The sequence below is a fragment of the Oxyura jamaicensis genome, chromosome 10 (genome assembly GCF_011077185.1).
Source record: "Oxyura jamaicensis isolate SHBP4307 breed ruddy duck chromosome 10, BPBGC_Ojam_1.0, whole genome shotgun sequence".
Taxonomy (NCBI): Eukaryota; Metazoa; Chordata; class Aves; order Anseriformes; family Anatidae; genus Oxyura; species Oxyura jamaicensis.
Window position 1 is genome coordinate 1,867,604 of NC_048902.1, and position 21,235 is coordinate 1,888,838.

At 42.5% G+C, this 21,235-nt stretch overlaps 1 protein-coding gene across 3 annotated transcripts in view; it reads right to left on the minus strand.

The window, feature by feature from the left end:
• Nucleotides 1–21,235, minus strand: part of TMOD2 (tropomodulin 2) — a 34,562-nt gene that overhangs the window by 6,378 nt on the left and 6,949 nt on the right. Inside the window, exons 2-6 of one of the 3 annotated variants that reach the window (XM_035335666.1) lie at nt 17,371–17,577; nt 15,503–15,659; nt 4,644–4,766; nt 2,970–3,056; nt 437–567 (exon numbers count right to left, since the gene is read on the minus strand). In XM_035335666.1, coding sequence (XP_035191557.1) covers nt 437–567; nt 2,970–3,056; nt 4,644–4,766; nt 15,503–15,659; nt 17,371–17,496 — 624 coding nt within the window. In that variant the 5' untranslated portion in view covers nt 17,497–17,577. Of the gene's footprint in view, nt 1–436; nt 568–2,969; nt 3,057–4,643; nt 4,767–15,502; nt 15,660–17,370; nt 17,904–21,235 lie in introns of those variants that run through there. The other 2 variants (XM_035335667.1, XM_035335663.1) reach the window with 2 other exon arrangements.

The following is a 21,235-nucleotide window of genomic DNA, read 5'->3' on the forward strand; positions in this document are numbered from 1 at the left end:
CCAGCACTAGGCTGCTTTGTCAGCATTGCCTTTAACTGGGTCAGGCCAATGCCAGCACGTGACCCATCTCTCAGCTGCTTTCCTATTTTGCTGCTGGTGGTTCTGAAGCTCCGCATCCCAGCTCCTCCTCCATTTGTATGTGTGGGCTAATTGAATTAGGGCAGCGGTGACTGTATAGTGCCCATGAGATCTCTTGCTTTACAAGCTGCTAAAGAAAGGCAGCCAGCGGTCACCGCTTGGGCTTTTAAATGGTATCTGATTCAATAGCAAGCATTGATGGCCTTGGAGCCTTTCAAACAGTTCCCTCCACTGCCCTCTCCTATATGTCCTGCTTTTTCTGTGCAGTACAGAGAGAAAAAAATGTAAAGCTAAAAGGTGGCTGGAAATATTTGAATAAACCCTTCTATGAGGATGTAAATGAAACCACAGCACCTACCTTTATGTTGTTCAGGTTAATTTCTGTGAGACTAGGATCATTTGCTTTTATCCTTTGTAAACTTGCTTCCACGTTGGTGGGATTAGGTGGCTCCTCAAAAATGGGCTTGACCTTTTCACCTTTGACCACATCTGCAACACAGGAGGTCATTAAATGTTGACATAAGAAACAGGCCCGATCAGTAAGTCTGGCTCTTCAGCTGTCATTTAGGTCTGTGCTCAAGAAAGGGTTTACACGAACCCCGGAACTTGGAAGAGGAGCATTAGCCCTGCATCCCAGCCTTGCCCCTTGCCCCTTTGAGCTCCCAGAGGCTGCAGCCACAGTGGCCAGGCGGCATCATCGCGGGCAGTTTCCTCCTTTAGGTACACAAGTCCCAGCACAATTAGAGCCAAAGCAGCTTTTAAGGTATAGGATGTAATATACAGCAAGGGCTGCTCTGTTCTCCCTCTGACACCTGTAAAGGAAGGTGTGCTCAGAACATAGGCATTGCTTTAGTGAGCAGACCTCTCTGCACCTCCAGACAGCCCGTGCTAACTGAACGGACTGTGATGAGGAGGCCCCTCTGTTCACTTCTCTAGCCCGATGCTATCAGCATTACTATAAATGCAATTAGCTCTAGTAAAATTGCAACATCTGCACTTTTTAAATAATAAAACTATCGAAGCATGAAAAGCAAGGCTGTCTGCCAGCACCAAGATTTATGAAGTCATTGGGTATTCGTGCTCCAAAGAGATACTACTTTGACTGCTGGCAGCTGAGAGCTGTAAATATTCTTAGAAATGCATTAAAAACGTAGTTTAGAACACAATTAGTACTTCTAATTCCCAGGCGTATAGCTGTGGGGATTAATTTATACATGCTGACCACCCAAGCCTCTAGAGGCAAGAAGGCAATCTGTCACTGGCCACAAGTCCATTTGAACCCTTTCATTTTGTCACAGACAGATCAATGAACTGTGCATTTCTGTTCAGTGCAAAGTTCATCCTATAAATGGGCCAAAACAAAACCAGATTTTTTTAGAATTTAGTAGAGATGAAGTCATACACAAACCTTGAGCTGGTTTTCACTTCACTCCCTTTTAACTCATTTTTATTTATTTTTATCAGTTTCCTGAGAGACCTTGCATATGCCTGACTAACACTCCAGCCTCCCTAGGGATTAGGAAGTCAAAAACTACCGGTACAACACACTTAGGGAGTTCGTTGTACCTTGGGTTCAAGGCAGGGAAGTAAAGAAAAACCAGCGGAGTGGGTTTGGTAGTGACCCCCAGCTGGGAGCTGGGGACAGACCTGCCCCCATCCTCAGGCTAGGCAGCACACTACTCTCAGCCTACAATCAGCAGTACTCTTCATTTTCTGCTTCTTGTTGCTTCCCATGAGTTTTATCTTGGTTCTTTAATCATGGCGCAGTTTTGCCACGTTGGTGGGCCACTTCTGAGCTGCGTCTCCGTCTTGTCCTGTGGTGTGTCACTTGGCCAAGGGAGGCATTGCTTTTGGACCACAGAATAAAGTGATGTGGTGGGGCCATTTTCTGGCTGTTAAGGCTGCGCTTGGAGCATAGTTTAGCTGACTCACATAGCTGACATTGTGACTCTGCGCAACTAAAATAATTTGAAATCTATGTGGATTAGTAATGTATGCAGCAAGACAGCTGCTGTTCTCATGGCCTTGCAAGAAGAAAACACTTTTGAGTACCATTTCCTCAGTAAAGGGCATTCCACAATTTTGTCTCAAAAGCAAAGTTACCCTACTTGGTATCCCAGAGCCTGAGGAGCCCTGGATCAGGGCTTGGCAGCTCCTAAGCCTATGACAAGCAAAACTTGGAGTGCAGACCGCCCCCTCACCCCCGCCAGTTGTTGAGCTAAGGTCTGATACACCAAGGTCTGCTTTATTTAGTTGTACACATTTCTGGATTTAATAACTACAATTCTTTCTGCTGGGGGGGGATTTCCCGTACCGAAGGAGGCACATAACAGATGATGGTTAAAAAGGCTGCACAGAATTAATAGGAGGGAGAAGTAGATCTGAGAGAGCAGCCAGGGCAGGAACACCTCCCTGCAGTTTGTCCCACTGGCTGCAGCGAGATGCGATGATTGTGGCCAGAGATGTGACTGCCAGGTTCGGGCCCAGTGGTTAGCAGTTGTTCTTCACTTGTGTAAATGTGCGTACTCAGAGTGAGACAGCGTGACCTGTTCTCTGGCCATCTCATACCTACAGCTCACTATTTTCTGCCTGCTGCCTAAAATGAAGTGGAATAAAAATACGTCTTAAATACTCCCATCCTTTCAAACACCTCTGCAGAGCCAGATTTTGCTCCCCAGCAAAACAAAGCTCCTTCGGAATTATTTCCCTGCATAGTACTGCTGTCATTACAGAAGATAAATTCTAAGATTGTATTTCCTATAAAGAACTCCCCCTCATGATTAGTTAGGTCAAAGTAAAGCCAAGTTGCATTACACTTAATTAAACCAATACACCCAACCTACAGGTGTCTAAAAGATGATGTATAGCTCACAAAATAAATGTTTGCTTACTTCTCACAATTTCTTTTCCATCTTTACTGCGGGCTCCTCCTTCATCAAATTTAGGGTTGTTGACCATGTTGTGCACTCCAAGAACAGCTATAAATGTGTAAATAGCAGAACGGGATACAATGTTAATTGGCAGGAACAAAGATTGCAGGCAAGTATCTGTTCCCCAGATAAAGAAACCCCGTATAAAACTTGAACTCTGCCTAGTGCTTGCGGGTAGTATGCAGGTCAGGGAAATGCCAGCTGAAAGGAGCTGCGGGGGTCACCTTGTCCAGCTTCCGCCGCAAGCAGGAGTGCTGCCAACATTAACCAGGTCAGCCGTGGCTTTGTCTAGCTGGATCCTGAAAGCATCCAGTGATGGAAATCCCACAATCTCTCTGGGTAGCTTGCTTCACTGCTAACACCGCTAATGATGTTTTTCAGCAATGTACAGCCTGAGTTTCTTATTGCTCCTCGTTGTATTGTTTGGCACATCGGGGAAGATTCTGGCCTTGCATGTGGTTAGCTTAATAAATTGGTGTTCGTGCTGGGGGTTCTTACAGAAGCTCATAGATGCTAACACACTTGGGAAGAATATATTCCAGCACTTTGAAATAAATAGTAAGGATATAAGCTGCTGTGAGAGAAATGACAAAAGAAACCAAAACTCCATAAAAGAAGCTTCAGACAAAGTTGTGTTCTGTGCAAATGAACTTCCCCAGTGTCAGAGAATAAATTGTGCTGTGTTTGCTGGTATTTCTCCCATAAGTTGATTTCTACCATAAATTGTCTGCTTGGACTTTTTGCTACAGGATCATACATGAGTTATTAACTTAATGCAGATTTTTACTTTTATTGTCATGTTTTTCTTATGAACAGTATTCTTTGTTCTGTAAGCACTGACAGTTGTTGCTACAGACTGGTTTTGAAACTCTGGGCAGTAGGTGTGTTCCTGGTTTTCATTAGACTTTGATACCTACAAACTCAGTGCTGAATGGCTGGCTCCCAGCCAGAGCTCAGCAGCACATGGAACCTGATGCCCTGAACTTCAGACTTTGTGCGAGGTGCCAGCTGCATTGTAACCCTGTGATTCCTGCGACACACCACATTTCAGTCAGAGACAAGGCTAATGCATCCGGAAATGTCTGGTGTAGCCAAGAATTACAGAAGGTAATGGCAAGATCGTTTCCTTTAATGGGACAATGGAGTAGTTACAAGAGTTTTGAGTTTACTGTTGATCCAACCCAGATTCAGATTAATGGGATACATTGCAATATTTCATTTAGATTTCCTAAAGAAAAACAGAAAAATGTCAACAGAGTTGAAACTCCCCCACCGAAGTGTTTGTATGGATTAGAGCCCCAAAGCACAGAGCATGCACGTCAGCATGCACTAACATCAGTGGGCTCCCACACGGCAAACGCCCCAGCCTGCTGCCTGCCCCCTGTTGACCCTTCCCTTCCCCAGAGCACCTTTGCTGCCTTGTTTTCTCTCCTTGCCAGCCACACCAATTAGAAACAGATGAGAGAGGTCTGAGAAATGCCACAGGTACTGAGTCATGCCCGAAGTGCTCAGGGGCAGTACCCATCTGTGGGTGACACTGCAGGTACCTGGCACGGGACCATGGGACACTCCTGGTGGGACGTGTGGTGGGGAAGGACCGGACCTGTGGGGGCTCACACGTGTGCATTATCTAACCTGCAAGGTCATAGAGCTCGGTGTCTGAGGCGCTGGCCAGGGCTTCTTCTAGTTCCGGATCCAGGGTCACTTTCTCTTCTGTACGAGTTTCTATGGGCTTTTCTTTAGGGATAAATATTTTTCCTAAGAAAATAAAATAGCCAGAGTGAGTAAGGAGTTATTGTAACAACCCGTCTGCCTCCTGGCAGTGAGGGGAATAGGTTTGTGACAATGGAACTGCTTAGAAAAATATCAAGGGCATGTTTTCCTGTTTCTTACTCGATGCTATCCTCAACACGAGGATCTTAATAATAAGAGTCTAAAAATAAAAGGTGCAGACTTGTGATCTGTGCTGGTGATTGTTACTATGGAAGCACGTTTCCTAAGATAAATTCCCAGGAGCAGCGACAGGGGTTTTTCTGAAGTTCCTGTGGGCTTATATATGGTAGAATCAGGTCTACAAAAAAGCTTGTAGATATCTCGTCCTGAGATTTAAACAAGGCACCAGAGGCAACTAAAACCATCCCCCTGCAAGAACCTTTCAGTTTACAAATTCCATGCAGGAGGCTGAAAGCTCTGCAAACCTAATCTCTTCAGGTGATGCAGTTTAATGCTCAGCCTCCCCATTGGCATTTCCCCTCTCTGCCTCCCGATGATCATTCGCACACGTAGCCTTCTCCTGATCATCTGTGCAGGCCGGAAAGAACTGAACCGAACCTCGTGTTCCTCGAGAGCTACTTGTTCCCTGACCTATTGGTTTGCTGTGCTTCATCTCTCCTGGGGTGCTGCTGCTGTGGTGGTAGCAGGAATTTCCCTGTGACATTGCCCAAAGACAGATCATCGGTCCTTCTGCTGAAATGGAGAAACTGTAGGGTAAATCCAGGAACAACACACAAAGTCAAACTACTCCCTTAGCCCGTTGCCAGAGCTAATATCAAAGCTGAGATGCTGCAACGGCATGGAGTGAGGGCCTTGAGATTAAATTTAGGGCTGCACTTCAGTCACCAGTGGCACTGGGGTTTTTCGCCACGTAGCGGGAGAAAAAGCCCAAACAGTCAGTAATATGTTAGCTGATGCCACGTGCTCTGACAGGTCTGTGAATTCCTATTTTCTGTTGTCCAGTGCTGAGTAGTTCCCTCACGTTGTCCCTGCCTACTACTTCTCATGCAGACTGTATAATCCCATTGGAATGAAGCTGTGATGGCCTTTGGATGCAGGTGGCTTTGGCCCACTGTCTACTTTAAACTGTCTTGTTTGTGCAGCTTTGTACATTCTGGATGTAATGCTAGAAGCACATCTTGTGGCTTTTTGAAATGCCTCTCAAATAGGTTAATTTTCATGGTCTCGGCAGTATTAATTTTGTTACCTGTACAAAATACCAGAACTGCATTTACTGTTCAGTTACAGACTTTTTGCCTCTTTTTTCAACACTGCCATCCTTACGTGACTTTAATGTTTTTTCCCATTATGGTCCAAAGTATCATGACTATTTAGATAATTTGTCTATCTCTTTCATACAAATTTGTCTACAGCAATTTCTGTACTGTCAATGACGTCACTGAATAGGTAGGAAATTTCTGAAGCTGACAAGGTTTACTGATGCGGAATTTGACTCATTTGTTCTAGAGGTATTTGTACCAAGGCTAAGTAATTTCAGAGTTCAAAACTGGACAAAAGGTTATGCAGAAAGACAAAGTAGTATTGTCTTATGATTCATTTTTCATGTGATTTTTTTTAAGCAAGCACTTTAACAAGAGGCTTCAAGGAGATGAAAGCCTTGGAAGGCCAAGGGTAAGAATCCTTTCCACTTTCACCATGCGCTAGGAGATATGAATCAGAGGCAGCCATCCCAGCGGCAACAAAAAAGTCAAGTGGCAAACTTGGGTGAGAAGTACTCTCCCTCTGAGAAGACGGCTTAGTCATGCTCTCCAGATTTCACAACAGTACAGGTGCTACGATTTAAGACTTGCTCTGTACTGCTACTTCATCTGACGTGTTGGGTGGCAGTTTTCAGACACCACTGACCAGGAGTTAGCTGATGCAAACATGACTGGTTAGGATAACGCAGCAGGAAAAAAAAAACATGACTATGTTGGAAGCTACAAGACCAAAATTAATCAGAATATCTGAGTAAATCAATAGTGAGGGGTACTAGCTGCAAAATGCTTTCCTTTTAGATAACTGGCGGTTCCCCAGGAGCTGTCAGTAATCAGTAGCTCATTTAAGATCTTGAGGGCATCCTACTTATCTTTATCCCGACCGATAACATTATCCCCTAACAGCTATACTCCACGGAGCCACAGCGGTGTGAACCATCTCAGGCCGCCAGCAGTTCTTCAGAGCCCCAAAGCCCAGCAAGACTGCTAACAAATGCTGACAGAAATCTGTACTTTAGCATCAGTGTCCTCATAGCACCCATCCCAGGCTGCCCAAGACTGCCAAACGTCTTTGGGTTGTCTTGCTCCCTGATTCTACTTGATCCCGGAGCTCCTTTCAAGCAGCTGCTAAGAGGCATCTTCTCATGGCTGTACTTGGTGACAGGACTGCGGGACACTTCCATTTCACAATCTCAAACTGTGAGATAAGAGGAGGCTAAATAATACGTTAAGTGGACACAGGACCTAAGGCCTTGGGTAAACTGGACGTACTATGTATTTCAGTGGGGCCTTCTCTGTGAACTTTGGAGTGGGTAGGCCAAGTGTCTTGTGTAGAAGGAAATCCAGGGGTAATGGAAACCAGTGCAGGCTCATACTTTTTCCATGAAGTTCACATATATAGGAATACAATTTTTAAGCATTTGTTACAGGCATATGTAATTCTTGGATGGCAGCCCAAATCTTTTTAAATGTGTATATGGCTCTCAGTGATAGTTTCATTTAAAACATTCTTGGCAAATGTTTTAGAAAAAATATTCTATTACTGGTTATATGAAATATTTCAAGGGGCAAGGTCATGTCAAAGATGATAATATATATCTTTAATATATGTAGGCCTTTCTGGCATCCAATGGCTTTATAAAAATATTATTTTCTTCTGCTATCTAGACAAGAACATTCTTTTGCATTAGCCCGCTGTGAAGAGATTCTGCAGCCTAACAGGTTAGAAGAGCTTATTATACATTTAGCATATTTTTAGGAATTCATTACCTTTCCACCAGCAGCAAAACTGTGCGCCTGTCTTTATGTATGGTTGTCAACAAGTTTTCCTTCGTTATTTTAAGGACAGAGTTCAAATAACCAGGAGGTCCTCCTGGTCCCTCATCCATACGTTGTAAATTCATTTTATAGTGCCATTGTGGAATTCACTAACAGCAATATGGATCATGGCTTGCTTGTTTCAGTGGTCCAGCTTAGATTTTAAATGTATTATTTTTAAATATGTTGAAGCCTTGGAGGAATAGTGAAGTTTTATATTTTTAAAATCAGATTTATGAAGAAAGGATGCTCTTTTACTGTGCTGTTTATATCACTCTTTCTATTCACGTTGAATTTTAGAATTTAGTTATACTGAGTTTGGTTAGAATGTGTTACGTTTGCCTCCAGGATATGTAAACGTCCCATGCTAAGTCTTAGTAGTAATAGCTTATCTTTCTACCAAAGCAGTGACACAAACATAGCAACAGAAGTTACATCTATATGTGTCATACCCAACCTTCTTCAATGTTAACAACATCAAGATAACCATACTTATGTACAAAATTACACATTTTTGTATTTAACAGCAAAACAAATTTCCATTCTGGTAAAAATGAACTTGTAAGCATTTCAATTTCATTTTATTTTTACACATGCATTTAACCCAAAAGATCTGGAATCAAAGGTGATTTTTTTTCAACCTGAAATTTTAAATGTAAATCGATGGAATTCTCCCCTTCCTTCAGTCAAACAGAGATAGCTGTCTGTGGTGACCTGGATGACAACTGAGGTGGCTTATTATAATGCAAGATGACTTTGTGACTGTGAGTGTAGTAAGCAGAGATTTGTACTGGCTCAGTGTAACAGCAGAACTATTCTTTTTCACACACTGCAAAACTTCTATTCAAACTGAAATAGGATATGGCTTGTGTCTTACTCAAAAGAGGTTCAGGGAAAAAAAAAAAAAAAAAGTCAATTGAAAACCAGAAAGAAGGATTCCATAAAAAGGACTGAATGAAATTCAGGGACACTTAGAAGATGAAAGGAAAACAAATTTCCTGGGAGAAAAAAAAAAAAAAAAGTACTCTGGGTACAGTCATTACAGTCATAAACCCCGAGATTTTGCCATTTGGTTTGAGGAAGCTGTGATTTCCTGCATTACACAAATGCCTCCTTTAAAGCAATGTCAAAGGAAAGCAAGGAAACAAGACAGTTCCCTACTCCATCTCCTTATACAGTAATAGTTAACTACATGTTGTTACAATAGTTAACTATTATTGTTAGCTATAACAATATATGTGCTTAGAGATGTAAGCATATCTAGAGAAAAAGGTATTAATTGCGCAGGGAACTACTTCAGGTGTATTTTGTTGAAATACATCTATTTGCATACTGTTACTTCAGGCGAAAAATGGGAAATTGAGTAGCATAGTTGGTAGCATTTTACTAGTGTGTTCACTAAAATAAAACTTGAGGCTTTCAACTTCACTTGGAGTTTACAGCATGTGGAAAAATCTTTCTGGTGTGTCTTCTCCATGCTGTGCTTCTTATGTCATTAGACTTTTATGAATAAATATAAATTGCCACCATTTTTATTCACTAAGTATTTAGTATTTATTCCTACTTTGTACGAGCCCAAATGACTCAACAAAGTGCATAGCAATGGGAAGTTAGTTCATTTTTACTAGCTGTAAAAATGTCCTTTCTATCAGTTTTACAAACAATAGTTGTTTGATTTTATAATACAAATGCTTTTTCTGCCATAATTGTAAAATAATTACTTTCTTTTCCTATAAACCAGAACTCAGATTATTGCACTTTCAAGAAAATGTGTGGTTACACTGATTACTTGTTACTGTTCAGTGAACCACTGACTACAGAGAGTGCCTGTTTATTCTCAGTTACAGAATGCTGTAACTGTAGGGTCAGAGCACTCACCTTAGAAGTGAAATTCAATGATCGTGGAAATCTGCCTTGCGTAAGTCACAGACACCCCATTCACTTTTTCCATTTTGAACTATTCTTTTCTTTTGAGGTTTACTTAAATTCTTCCTTAAAAATATTCAATGAAAACAGAGCTAAATTAATACTTACCAAGACTGTATTTCTATTAGGAAGAACAAAGCAGGCCAAGTTCAAATAAGTGTGAAGCTGAAAGCCGGTAGTAATTAAAATGCAGTATCATAATTGCTGCTGTGCTGTTACTCTTGGATTACTGACTGCATATTCTATGCCTTAAACATCAGGATAATGGAACAGGAAGGTTGCAAAGTTTAGCTTTCCAAAGTTGTTAAATCTATTGTGCGTACACACAGAGTGATGTTAAATTGCCCCAGCATCCCTAACCTTGAGCAGCGTGCTGTGATTCTGCCACCTTTATTACGCCCTTTGAAGAATTCATCTGAAAATTAGACTTCCTCAAATTCAAATAAAGATGAGCCAACCTATCATCTTTAAGACAGAAGGGAGCCCAGAGTTTCATCAGACTCCCACAGGGATCACCACAGCAGTTAGGCTCCTGCTACTCCTCTGGCCGCCCTCTGGATTACCACCAGGATTCACTGGGTCACTGACAGCAGCAGCAGGCTTTCATGGCTGATGTGGAGTAGCAGCAGAGGAGGAACAGTCAAGCTCTGTTGCTGGGTTTCAGGTTCTCAGAGGCATCAAAGAATCTTGAAACCTGGGCAAAGCTCCTGTTCCTCTCTGCTCTCTTTTGTCCCTCACCCTGAGCATATTCATACAGCTCCTCTCAAAGACAGTCCCTCCACCACTCTGCACCAAACTCCCTGCTGGCCACTTACTCTTTCTCCTCCTGTACAGCTCCTTTGCAAAGCACTGTCAGAACGAGAGTCTCCCTGCCTTGGCTGTGGTGTGACAGCAGCCTCTCAGATGACCAGCTGTGAAGAGCACACAGCACTGCCCACGCAACCCCGAGCCGACCACGCCAGGTCTCTGGTGCTGCTCTGTTGTCATATGTGCTGTCTGCACATGGAGGCAGCTCCGAGGACATGACTAATGCTCACTGCAGGAGGAATCTGGAGACTACGGGAACAAACTGGAGGTACAAGTACAGTATCTCTAAGTTTCCAAATTCAAGTATATTTCCCTAGAGATTGTAAAGAGCATACATTTCAGGTCCTGTCTTCAAAGCATGGAGGCACTGTAGCTCATAAAAAACAGCTGGAAAAATTTACTCAAGATGGCTAAAACAATGTGTTTTGTCCTAATCTTGTTCTTGGAAACAGCTGAGTCCTTTTTGCTGACACTTTCCAAAAATTCAGCCTGAGGCAGACTCTCAGCATGGGAAATTTCAGTGTAAACTGTGCAAGTTTGGCAAAGTCATGAGCAACTAAAACAAGGTCTTACAAAAGCAAGCAGTGAAAGACATGGGCTACAGGCATTACTGTCAGCAACAGCAGCACTTTTCATGCTTTAGGAGATGAACACCAGTTCTAAATTTAAGCCTTGAAGAACAGGAAGAAGGTGGCAAAACTTAAACAAACCGTTTCAGCTTTGGGGTGAAAAGGCTGCCTTTGTCAATCAAAAATAAAAATAAAAATAAAAATAAAAATAAAAATAAAAATAAAAATAAAAAAAGATACCATGTCTCTAACTAAACCCTAACGTTTCTATGTAGAGTCTGGTACAGAAACTGGAACAGGAACTCATTAGCGTCTGTTCTAATACTTTGACCTTCTGAAAACGACTCTCATTATCACTAGTGCTAAGTATTGATACTGTGCTGGGCACAGCACAACACACAAGATAGATGATCTCTGCCAGAGCAACTCTTTGGGTTTGCCCGAAAGGTTCTCTGGTTCAATCATCATTTTCTTCCTTTTCCCTTTTATCGGTTGACTGAAAATGTTAGCATTTAATCACATACAAGCGTTTTCCCTTTCCCTTTCCAGCCACAAATAATAATAGCCCAATCCACTGGAGCTTTTCCGTACCTTTGATGAGAACTGGATCAGATCCAAACTGAAATGGTTTGGCAAGGAGTGGAAGACCTTGCAGGAAACAGACAGTGGTGAAGAACTGAAACAGCAATCCTTACAGCAATTTAAAAGGGCATGGCCAACTTTTCATATCTAATAATTTTTCACAGTAGAACTTTTTTCAATTATGCATTTCATTAGCATCATGTAGTAAGAGAACCACTGCAACAAAGCAGAAGCAGAAGTGTGGCTAATAGTATATGCCTGTATTACAGTAGTCCTCGGATTCTAACTGAGAGCAGCTGCACACACATTCAGTAAGAGAAAGCTTCTGGCCCATCACAACAGAGAAGACAAGTGAAGAATGGAGGATTGTTTTCCCTTCTGGAATTGGACAGACAGGAAAATTTGAGGACAATCACAAGAAGGCTGTGAGAAAACTGGGGACAGGTCTAAAGTGGTAATTTTGATCCTAGGACATAAAATTATCATTTCCTCCTCCCAGACCTTCTCTCCGCTGTGAACACAGTCTCATTCTCATCTCCTTCTGTTATAACCATGTAGCACTGACATTGCTCTTTAACATTTTTTGCCTGAGAAATTAGCCAGCACTAGCCCTTCCTCTTTCCACCTTTTATTCCTGGACCACTCTGAAAAGGCTTCACAGTGATCTGTTCGATGGGCGGCTGTTCCAGCCTTGTGTCTTAACTGCAGTGGGTCAGGCTGAACAACCTCATTGGTTTCTACATCAGGATTTCTGGAGCATCTATCTTAAGTAGGAACTAGTCCAAAAGTACATAAAATAAACTCTTAGAGTCACTATGGCTACAATTATCAGCCCTAACTCCCTATCCCTCCATTGCTCATTAATAATGAACCCCGTTTGTGGGAATGGCTGATTAACAGCTGATTAATGGCACAAGGGTTTCTGAAGGCCACCCAATCGTTTGCATACCGCTCACGGGAGCGAGCACTCCCAGCAGGGACATTCAAACCAAGTACCCACCCTGACCTGTGTCACAGAGCTGCGGGGCTCAGCGCTCTGGAGGAATTGCTCAGTGGCCGCTTTGGGTGTGCTCCTGCCAGGCTGTGAATACTCTGGCCCAGGTTCAGCACAAAACTTGGGTTTTCAGTGAAATTTGAGAGCCATCCCATACAGGCTTTAAACCTTCTTTTTGTACAGCAATTAATGTAGTAAGTGAACAAGCTGAAATATGGCAGAGGGCCAAAACTCTAATGCATGCCATACGTTTGGTTGTTTTTGCCGAGCATTTCCAATCTCTCAAAACCATGATTACAATCAAAACCAAGGCAATTCCCTGTGCGACCAGCCCCCCACCTTGAGCTCGTATTTAACGCTTCCTGTGCTCCAACCACGCTGAATATCCCCCTTAGCTCTGGAATTTGTTTTGGCTTGTTTTCTAGCACAATCAAAACCTTATGGTTGTGTCGAGCATATAGAGACCCACTGATTTTTGTCCTTCAGCTGCTGCTTGGTATTGCTTTTTGGTCAAGAATTCTCCAATAAAACATTAACAACAGAAAACAAGAAACAGAGACACTAGAAAAAAATGATGATGATACAAAGACAGTTCTGGAAGGAGGAAAATTTATATGCCACCTTCTTTTCAGCTCATCATGGAATTTCCAAGTCAGTATCAGCTTTGCATGATAAACATAGGAACTGGTAGAAATGTCACTTAACATTTGGTAGAAACATCTCGCTTCCTAAATTTGGAAAAATAAATACTTTCCCACTGGAAGACAAACATCAAAGTATGAAACAGTGACAAAAGCTTAAACAACACCTGACATCTCCTAATCCTACCGACAAGCAAATATTCTCAGGTGGTCAATAATGCCAAATGGCACATTGGCATTGGCACCTCCCACATCTAATTATAGACAACTGGTTGCACTTTGGAGCTGTGCCAGGACTTAATTTTTAACTATCACAATTATCATAAAATGAATTTGTGACTATTTACAGTATGGCTACATTATAGTGTTGCTATAACATAAGAAATCATTTAACAAGCATGTATGTAACATAATTATATAAATATTTGCCAAACTGTAAATAAACTTTAGAGCCCAACAACATGCATAAGGTGAAGAATAAGCCTTTCCCCAAGAGATACTCTTCTGTAGTTTCTTATATTTACATATTCTTACATATTTTCAAAATATAAACAATTTATCCTGGAATAATTACTCAGCTTTGAAAAACTACTATTAATTCTTAAAAATTAGCATATAGTGTCATATATTGGACATCTGGAAGCATAGGAACCATAGGAAAAATGCTGGTTTAGCCTCATCAGAAGAAAACTCAAGTAGAATAAACAGGCCAGCCCGCAGAATAGTACTGTGATGGATGACACCAGGATTAGCTTCACACAGCTGCAGTGCCAGTCCCCTGGGTATACACGATTCTGCGCACCACTGTTGTTCTGTGTGTTTATGTTTGGAGATTGCAGACATGACTACAGTGCAAAATGGCAAAGTCAGTACATATCAGTAAGGTGAGACCTAACTGGAGGTGTCGGCACAAATACACAGAGGCCTGCAAGCAGTAACTTGTGCTGCTCTAACATAATGGTGCATAGGAGACTGGGAAAGGGAAACAATTGGTAACAAATCCACACCACAATAAACCATTATCCTTTCTGTACAGCGTGTGCTTGATCCCTTCTGCTACCTGCAGGAACACGGCAATGTTCCTGTATTTCTGTAGGGCTCAGAATCAACCCTATGAATAGGATTGAGCTCAAGTTACAGTGGAGAAAAATTGAGGTAAATGAATATGCTGCAGGATAAAATAAAGCAGCCAACAGATCTAGCTGGAAACTGTCTCCTTCGTCTAAACCCATTCTTCCAAAGAATGAATGCACAATGTAAGGATAGTAACAACAACTCTTGCCCTGCAAATGACATTTTATAACTTCAATAATGACATAGGAAGTAAAAAATGTTGCACTTGACTTTCTTGAAATACCTGCTTTTCTTTCAGCAGGTCCCACTGAAACAATGGGCAGATAATCAGATGGCCAGAAATGGACGCAGGCATCAGGTCCTTCTGGAATGAAGGAGTGGCCCGAGGCAGGCGTTTTTATCCACTGTACGTAGATGAGGAAATGGTGCTATAGGAACACTGCTTGCTTAAAAGTATGATTGTTCTTGCCCTAAGGTTATCTTACCAACATTTGGGTGATTAGAATAAAGTTTTCCTGTTTTTCTCTTTCCTCCTGTAGCTGTAGGGCAAGGGGAAACAGAGGAACTGGCTGCATGAATAGTATTACCAGATGTGCTAGTAAACAAGTGGAAAAATCCTTTTTTTTTTTTTTTTTTTTTTTTTTTTTTTTTTTTTTTTTTTTTTGTGAGTGCATTCCCTGAGCTATTGCTTACAGTAATGGCAGGCAATACTTATTAGAACGGCATCTGGTACTCTTCCTGCTAACCAGCTCCCCCAGCACAGCACCCTTTTGAGGGGAGCAGTCCCCACGAAGGCGTGAGGCCACCCGTGCTGCCCCTCCCCGCTGCCTGCACCCAGGCAGCCGTGGGCTCCCACATCCACAGCAGCCTGACCTAACCCTGTGGCTGGAACCGCAGAGCAGCAGGGCAGGCCACCACGCTACTGACAAAGGCACCACTTCGTCTCACCCAACAACAGCACCGTGCGCGGCTTGCGAGCCTTGCCCGCACCGCCACGGCCTCCTGCCTGGCTGGCTGGACGGGAGGGCTGGGCAGAAGGCCCTGAGCGCTTGTGTGGGTCGTAACACAACCCCGACACAAAAGTGGGCCCTACCTTTCTTCTCCCCTGTAAATGGCACGAAGTCTTCCCTGTCCTTGTGCTCAAGTGCTTGCTTCTCCAAGTATGAAAGCAGGCGTTCTCTGTCGAAGGGGCCTGTGGCGGATTTAGTGGTCTGGTCCTTCTGCCGAAATCCGGCTGGAAGCAAGGCGTTCTGTGAAGGTGTTTGGAAGAGAAGAAGGGATGGAAAGGAGATGAGGCAATTTCATAAAGTCTTCCAAATTAAATTTCAGTGTTTTTTTTTCCTAGTGGAACCCGTCTTTGCATGTTACTTCACATAACGCTCCTTGGCGGCAGCAATAACACATAGAACCTAAATGTAGCCATCAAAACCAGGGGCTCTTCCAGGCTTCTCGTTAGTAACACCTCTTAATATTTTCACAAAAACTATACCTACAGTCATAACACCAAAGAACAGAGCAAGACCATAGCCCTTTCTGTTATGCATACTGCAACCACAGAGTTTACAGGCCAGGTAAATAGACTCAGCTTTCTCTACATTTTCTTCCCCTCATTTGCTTGTTTTTCCTACCATTTCTCTCTCTCTCTCGTTTTTTTCAAAAATTCCTTTCATGCTAATGCAGATGTCCCTTGGACTTCAAAAATGAATGGAACGCACAGAAAGTGATTGGTGGATGATGTGGATGTCAGCTATGTAGAATATGCAGGAAGCAAGCAGATCAAGTCCCACTTTAAACACGTAGCTGTGTGACCACGTGCTTGCATCTGCCTCCCGCAACACAGGTAGATGCATAATGCTTGCACATTTCTGTCCAGGAAACCCCAGGAAGGGATACCGTTACATGGACTTTGCAGTGCATACGTAGGCCGGACCACACATAGGAAGTCTGATCATGGCAAACAGCCAGCAAATTCAGAGCACATCCAGTGAGCTCAGGACATCAGGCATTTCATCTGTGCATTCACAAACATGCCTGGAGTGCTACAAATTTACAGCACGGATGCAGCTTGGCCACAAATGAATGTGGCACTTTTTGAGATGCCACATACTTGAAAGCACCAGAAAATGCACTGTAGAAGCGGTAGTAGTGCGGGACGTGGGCAGCATGGAAAGACAGAACAATAACGCCCACCCTTAAATTTCCAGGTAAATATGTGCTATAAATCTACAGGCTATAAGTCTGTTGTTTTTTTTCCAGATTTTTTTGTCACCAGAGTGAGTGGGTTTTATCTTGCCAATTTTCAAACTCCTACACCAGTTTGGAAGTTTTTGGGGTAGGTACAGTCAAATTTCCAACAAGAAGATCTGTGACTGTAACTTTGTTACTGTAGGACCAAGTGGTTCTGTGGACAGGGATCTTCAAGCTCTTTGTGACAGTGCTTTCAAATACCCAAATTATCCTTGTTCTCTAGAAAATGAGTTGTGTAGCTGAATCTTATTTTCCTTAATCATGCCCAAATATATTCTCTTCAGCTAAATATATCTGTGATGAATGACATAGGCAACAGATTTCTGAAGTTCAAAAGATTTGATCTTCACAAGCACAAGCACACATTATGTTTGTTTGTTTGTTGCTCTGTGCTCAGAAATAGCAGCCATAAAAAGCTTCTCAGCATGCTGCAGTGTACAAACATGATTAAAGATTTAGACTGCAGACAAGCTTGTGTCTAAACTGACAAGGGATAGAGAAAGCATGGTGACTCGTACAAAAGCAAGTAGCACATCACAGCAGAAATGAAACCAAAATGTCCCTAGCTGAGCTGCTCATCCTTTAGAGAACGCAGCCCCCCCATAACATAAATAACACAAAAAGCCCCTCCTATACACAAATCAAATGCTGCGGTGTGTGGCATTCGTAACGAACAGCTTCTGCACTGGGAGCCCTCTGACCCCCACTACTAACCTCAGGATCAAGGTCATCAAGAACATGCTCTAGCTGTTTCAGTTCATCCTCCGAGAGTTTGCTGAGTATTTCGTCTTCATTGATATTCTTGTATTTCTCCAGCTCTTTTCGGAAAGGCAGAGACATGGCTCCTGCTGCACTGCTCAGCTGACGCTTCTCAGGATTTCAACCATGCAGGAGTACGGAGCTTCTTGCGGTTTCACTCACTGTTAACAATAAAGCATTATGAATATCTCCAGTTAGCAGACACAGTCCTAAAGAGCCCGCATGCTGAGAGCCACATTTACACTTTATTAACGAAAACAAAGCAGCACGATGTTCTGGCTCTGCTGAGGGAGTGTGGGGATGTGCTGGGCTGTGCAGCAGTATCCGAGGGGTGGGAAGGGATGGCACGGTTTGCTCGGGAGCTTCATGTGTGCAGTGGCAAACAGAAGCTTTGAGACCTACGTAAGAAAAAAACTGAAGCTTATCCTTTTCCACTGAGATAAATCTGCTTTATTTTATTTCTTAGAAATAGCAGTATCTACTTGTTCTTTTGGCTAACGGCATGAAAAGCATCAAAGGAAAGAGGCAGAGTCACAGAAAACAGTCACAGAAAACAGCTCTGCCAAATGTTATGCCTGAGGTATCCAATCTTACTCCAGCTTTGCTGCAGGCTAAAAGCTTACCCACATCATCTTGGCTGGCTTTCTGGTAGATTTTGGCTACCTAAGCAGCTTTAGACTATGGTGGTTTGCAGTGCTGTTTCAGAAACTGTGGCTACGAGTGGTGGTGCTCCTCATCAAAACAGGCCTTGCAGCGGGGATATGCTACTCAGAGCTCAAAGGATCACTTGTCATTCACATGAGCACAACAGTTAGTCATTGTCATGTCTTTTGTCATATGACGAAGAACTCTGTTTTTAGTCTTTTTTTTTTTTTTTTTTTCCTCTCCAGAATCAATTTTAGAGCTAGAATCTGCTGCATGTGGATGGAGTGAAAGAGAATTAATGCATAACCAGGCACAGCATCAGCTGCAGAGTTTAAATGTGATCCAGGCCCTCCCAAGTCTGCCCAGTTCCCCACCCCGGCACCAGAGCTCTCCGAATTACATACAGTTTGCTGCACAGTTTTACAGCTTAGTTTTTGCAGGCACAAATTTCAAAGATATGATTGATATGGAAACCAGCCAACTGGCACACACATACGGCTTATCTATCAACCAGAATTTCCTTTGGCCAGGTCCTCCCTCAGTTGTCATAAGCTAACAAAATCCATGCAGGTTCTGTCACTCTTCATATGAGCTGGAAGCCTGATCTTTGGTTTTCCTTTTATTCAAAATCCAAATAAAAATGTTGCATTTACTTACAGATTCACTATTAAAATACTGAATATTGTAGCATATATCATTATCTTATTTATCGTAAGACTAGAAAACAGCAGCCTATAGAAAAGGAAGAGAATAACTCATAGAATTACAGGTTTGAAAAATTTGGAATTATATGAATACCGCAAGGTATAATGAGCCTTCCCTTGAAACACCCAAACATGATATTCCAGGCAAAAGCATTATTTTCCCTATAGAGTCTTCATTTTTTCCTTATTACTGCTCTACTTATTATCTCTGTTTTCACAGCATGCCACTATTGTCAGGCCATTCCAAACGTCATGGTAGAATTCAACAGTTCTTTAAATTGTGAGTTTCTTCTGGAAGTCAGTCAGCATATAATGTTTTGCACAGTAACAGTAGTTGAGAAAAAATCTTACATTATCAAAATTCTATGATATGTGATAAGTAAGCTATATTTTTGGGAAAAAAAAAAAAAAGAAAACAGTGAAAAGAGCTATTTTTACGTGCTTGCTGCTAAATGAGAACACTAGTTCTACATGCGTTCAATTATTCCAACTTGTTATCAAAACTACTTGCCAAAAATTGAAGGTATTTTAATTAAGAGTGAGCAGTATATTTCTTTAAACTGTAAAAACAAATTCAGATGCAGCATTTCTGTACTAAAACATCAGGCACCTTCTCAAAGTGTCTGTGGATAAACTCGTCAAACACACAGCATTTCAGCTAGCAGTCATTAACGGGGCTGAAAAGTTTCTTTGAGGGGATTAGAGCTCCTTAAAACTCTGCTTAATGGTTTAAATGTTTATTTTATTGCAGTTTAATCACATCCCTGGTAAAGACAGAAATGTAATCCCGAGGTTGGCTCATTACATGGGAGAGCAGGAGCACACCGAGCTGCCCGTGGCCAAGCCGAGGATGCCCGGTACCAGCAGCTCTCCCCAGGCTCTAGGGCGTTGCTAAGGCAAATCGAGGAAATTAGCTATGAAAAGCTTTTCCGGCATCAACTAGACCTTGTATGGAATGGATTCTGTGAAAATGTTTGCGAAATTGAATCCAGACGCTAATGGCTATTTACTGCAGAGTAGGATTCATTTCTTACTTCTTTGTGAACTCTTTAAGTGCTTAAGGGAACCATGTCAGGAGATGCTTTTCAACACGTGATGGTTCTCAATGCCATAACTGTTTCCTTTTAATCATTAGGGAGAGAAGATGTGTGGCCATGTGCAGCAAGGTTGCCCAAAGAGCAGCGTCAGCCCTGACACTAGGTGTGGCAGTCTGCCTTCTCTCCCGGCACGAAGCACTGCACTGGATAACCCTTCTTAGTGTCAGTGCCGCATGGAAGAGTTCGAATTCATGGCTTTCTTCCAAGCGTATGTTTGTGACAGAAATTCCTGCGGTATTTTCTCTTTCACAACTGAATCTAATTCTTCAGTGACTGAACAAAAGCAAAAGACACCACTTAGGGAGGTTCTTTGTCCCCAGTCCCTGCAGGTACAAAGCTTTTCTGGAGCTTGCCTCTTGCGCTAGAGGCCGCTGGCAGCGCTGCTGAAATGCCAGCCATCTCTGTGCGGCCTTCACGCTCCCTGTCAACCCTTCACCACCATCACTTTATCAGAAACCAAGGGAACGAGATAAATCTAACAAATCACCATCAATCAGTCTGGAAAGGAAATGCTGAAGTCTTGAGTTGACATACCCTGGAAATCGCACTCTAATGTGACGATGCTATCTCTGCCTTCCTAATTTGATTCCCTACCGTTAATTTTTTGTATGTAAACAGGGCCATATGCTGTCTGTGCTGCTCCTTAGCATGCTTTGACTTTTGTGAGTGTGCGCACACAGTTTACTTTTTACAGATTATATCCACTGGGCTTCTTTTGTTATGGTTACTGTATGACATAAACATACTCCAAACTGAAAGAAGCAATTATAAGCAACCAACAACTCCTAGCCACTGTTATTTTGTGTATGCAAAAGCAGATCAGGTGTCCCACAGAGAGGAGATGTTCAACCTAGTTGCAGAGGCAATGTGCTGATGAATGTGGCCCTGCACTAGGGACACTGAGGGAAGCAGAATGAGGGCCATCGGTAAGACTGTTAAGAGTGAATACAGAGAGCATGAAATAGAGGAGCACCAATTCTGTTTGCTTTTTCCATTTAGTTTCAATACTGAACAATGGTATACCAGGGGCTCAAGGACCCTCTGTCACACTGCAAAGCATGCTGCTAGATGCCCAACAGGTGATGTCGATGCTGACTCAGGATAGCACAAAATGAAGTAGCAGCACTTCTGCTAATTGTGTGCTACTTTTAAATCTCTGTGGAGCACAGACTCTTCACAGTGAGCTTCAAAGACTCCATTGCTGTATTTTTGCCTTTGATTCCTTCTAAGGAAAGAAATACATATTTCTGTTTAATTTGGGGCAGTTTTTTTTACCTTTGGCTACCATTGTGAGAATTCAAAATATGTTTTCAAAGACAAAAAAGGTGTCATTACTCAGCCTGCATATGATCATTATCGCAGCATGTAGTCACC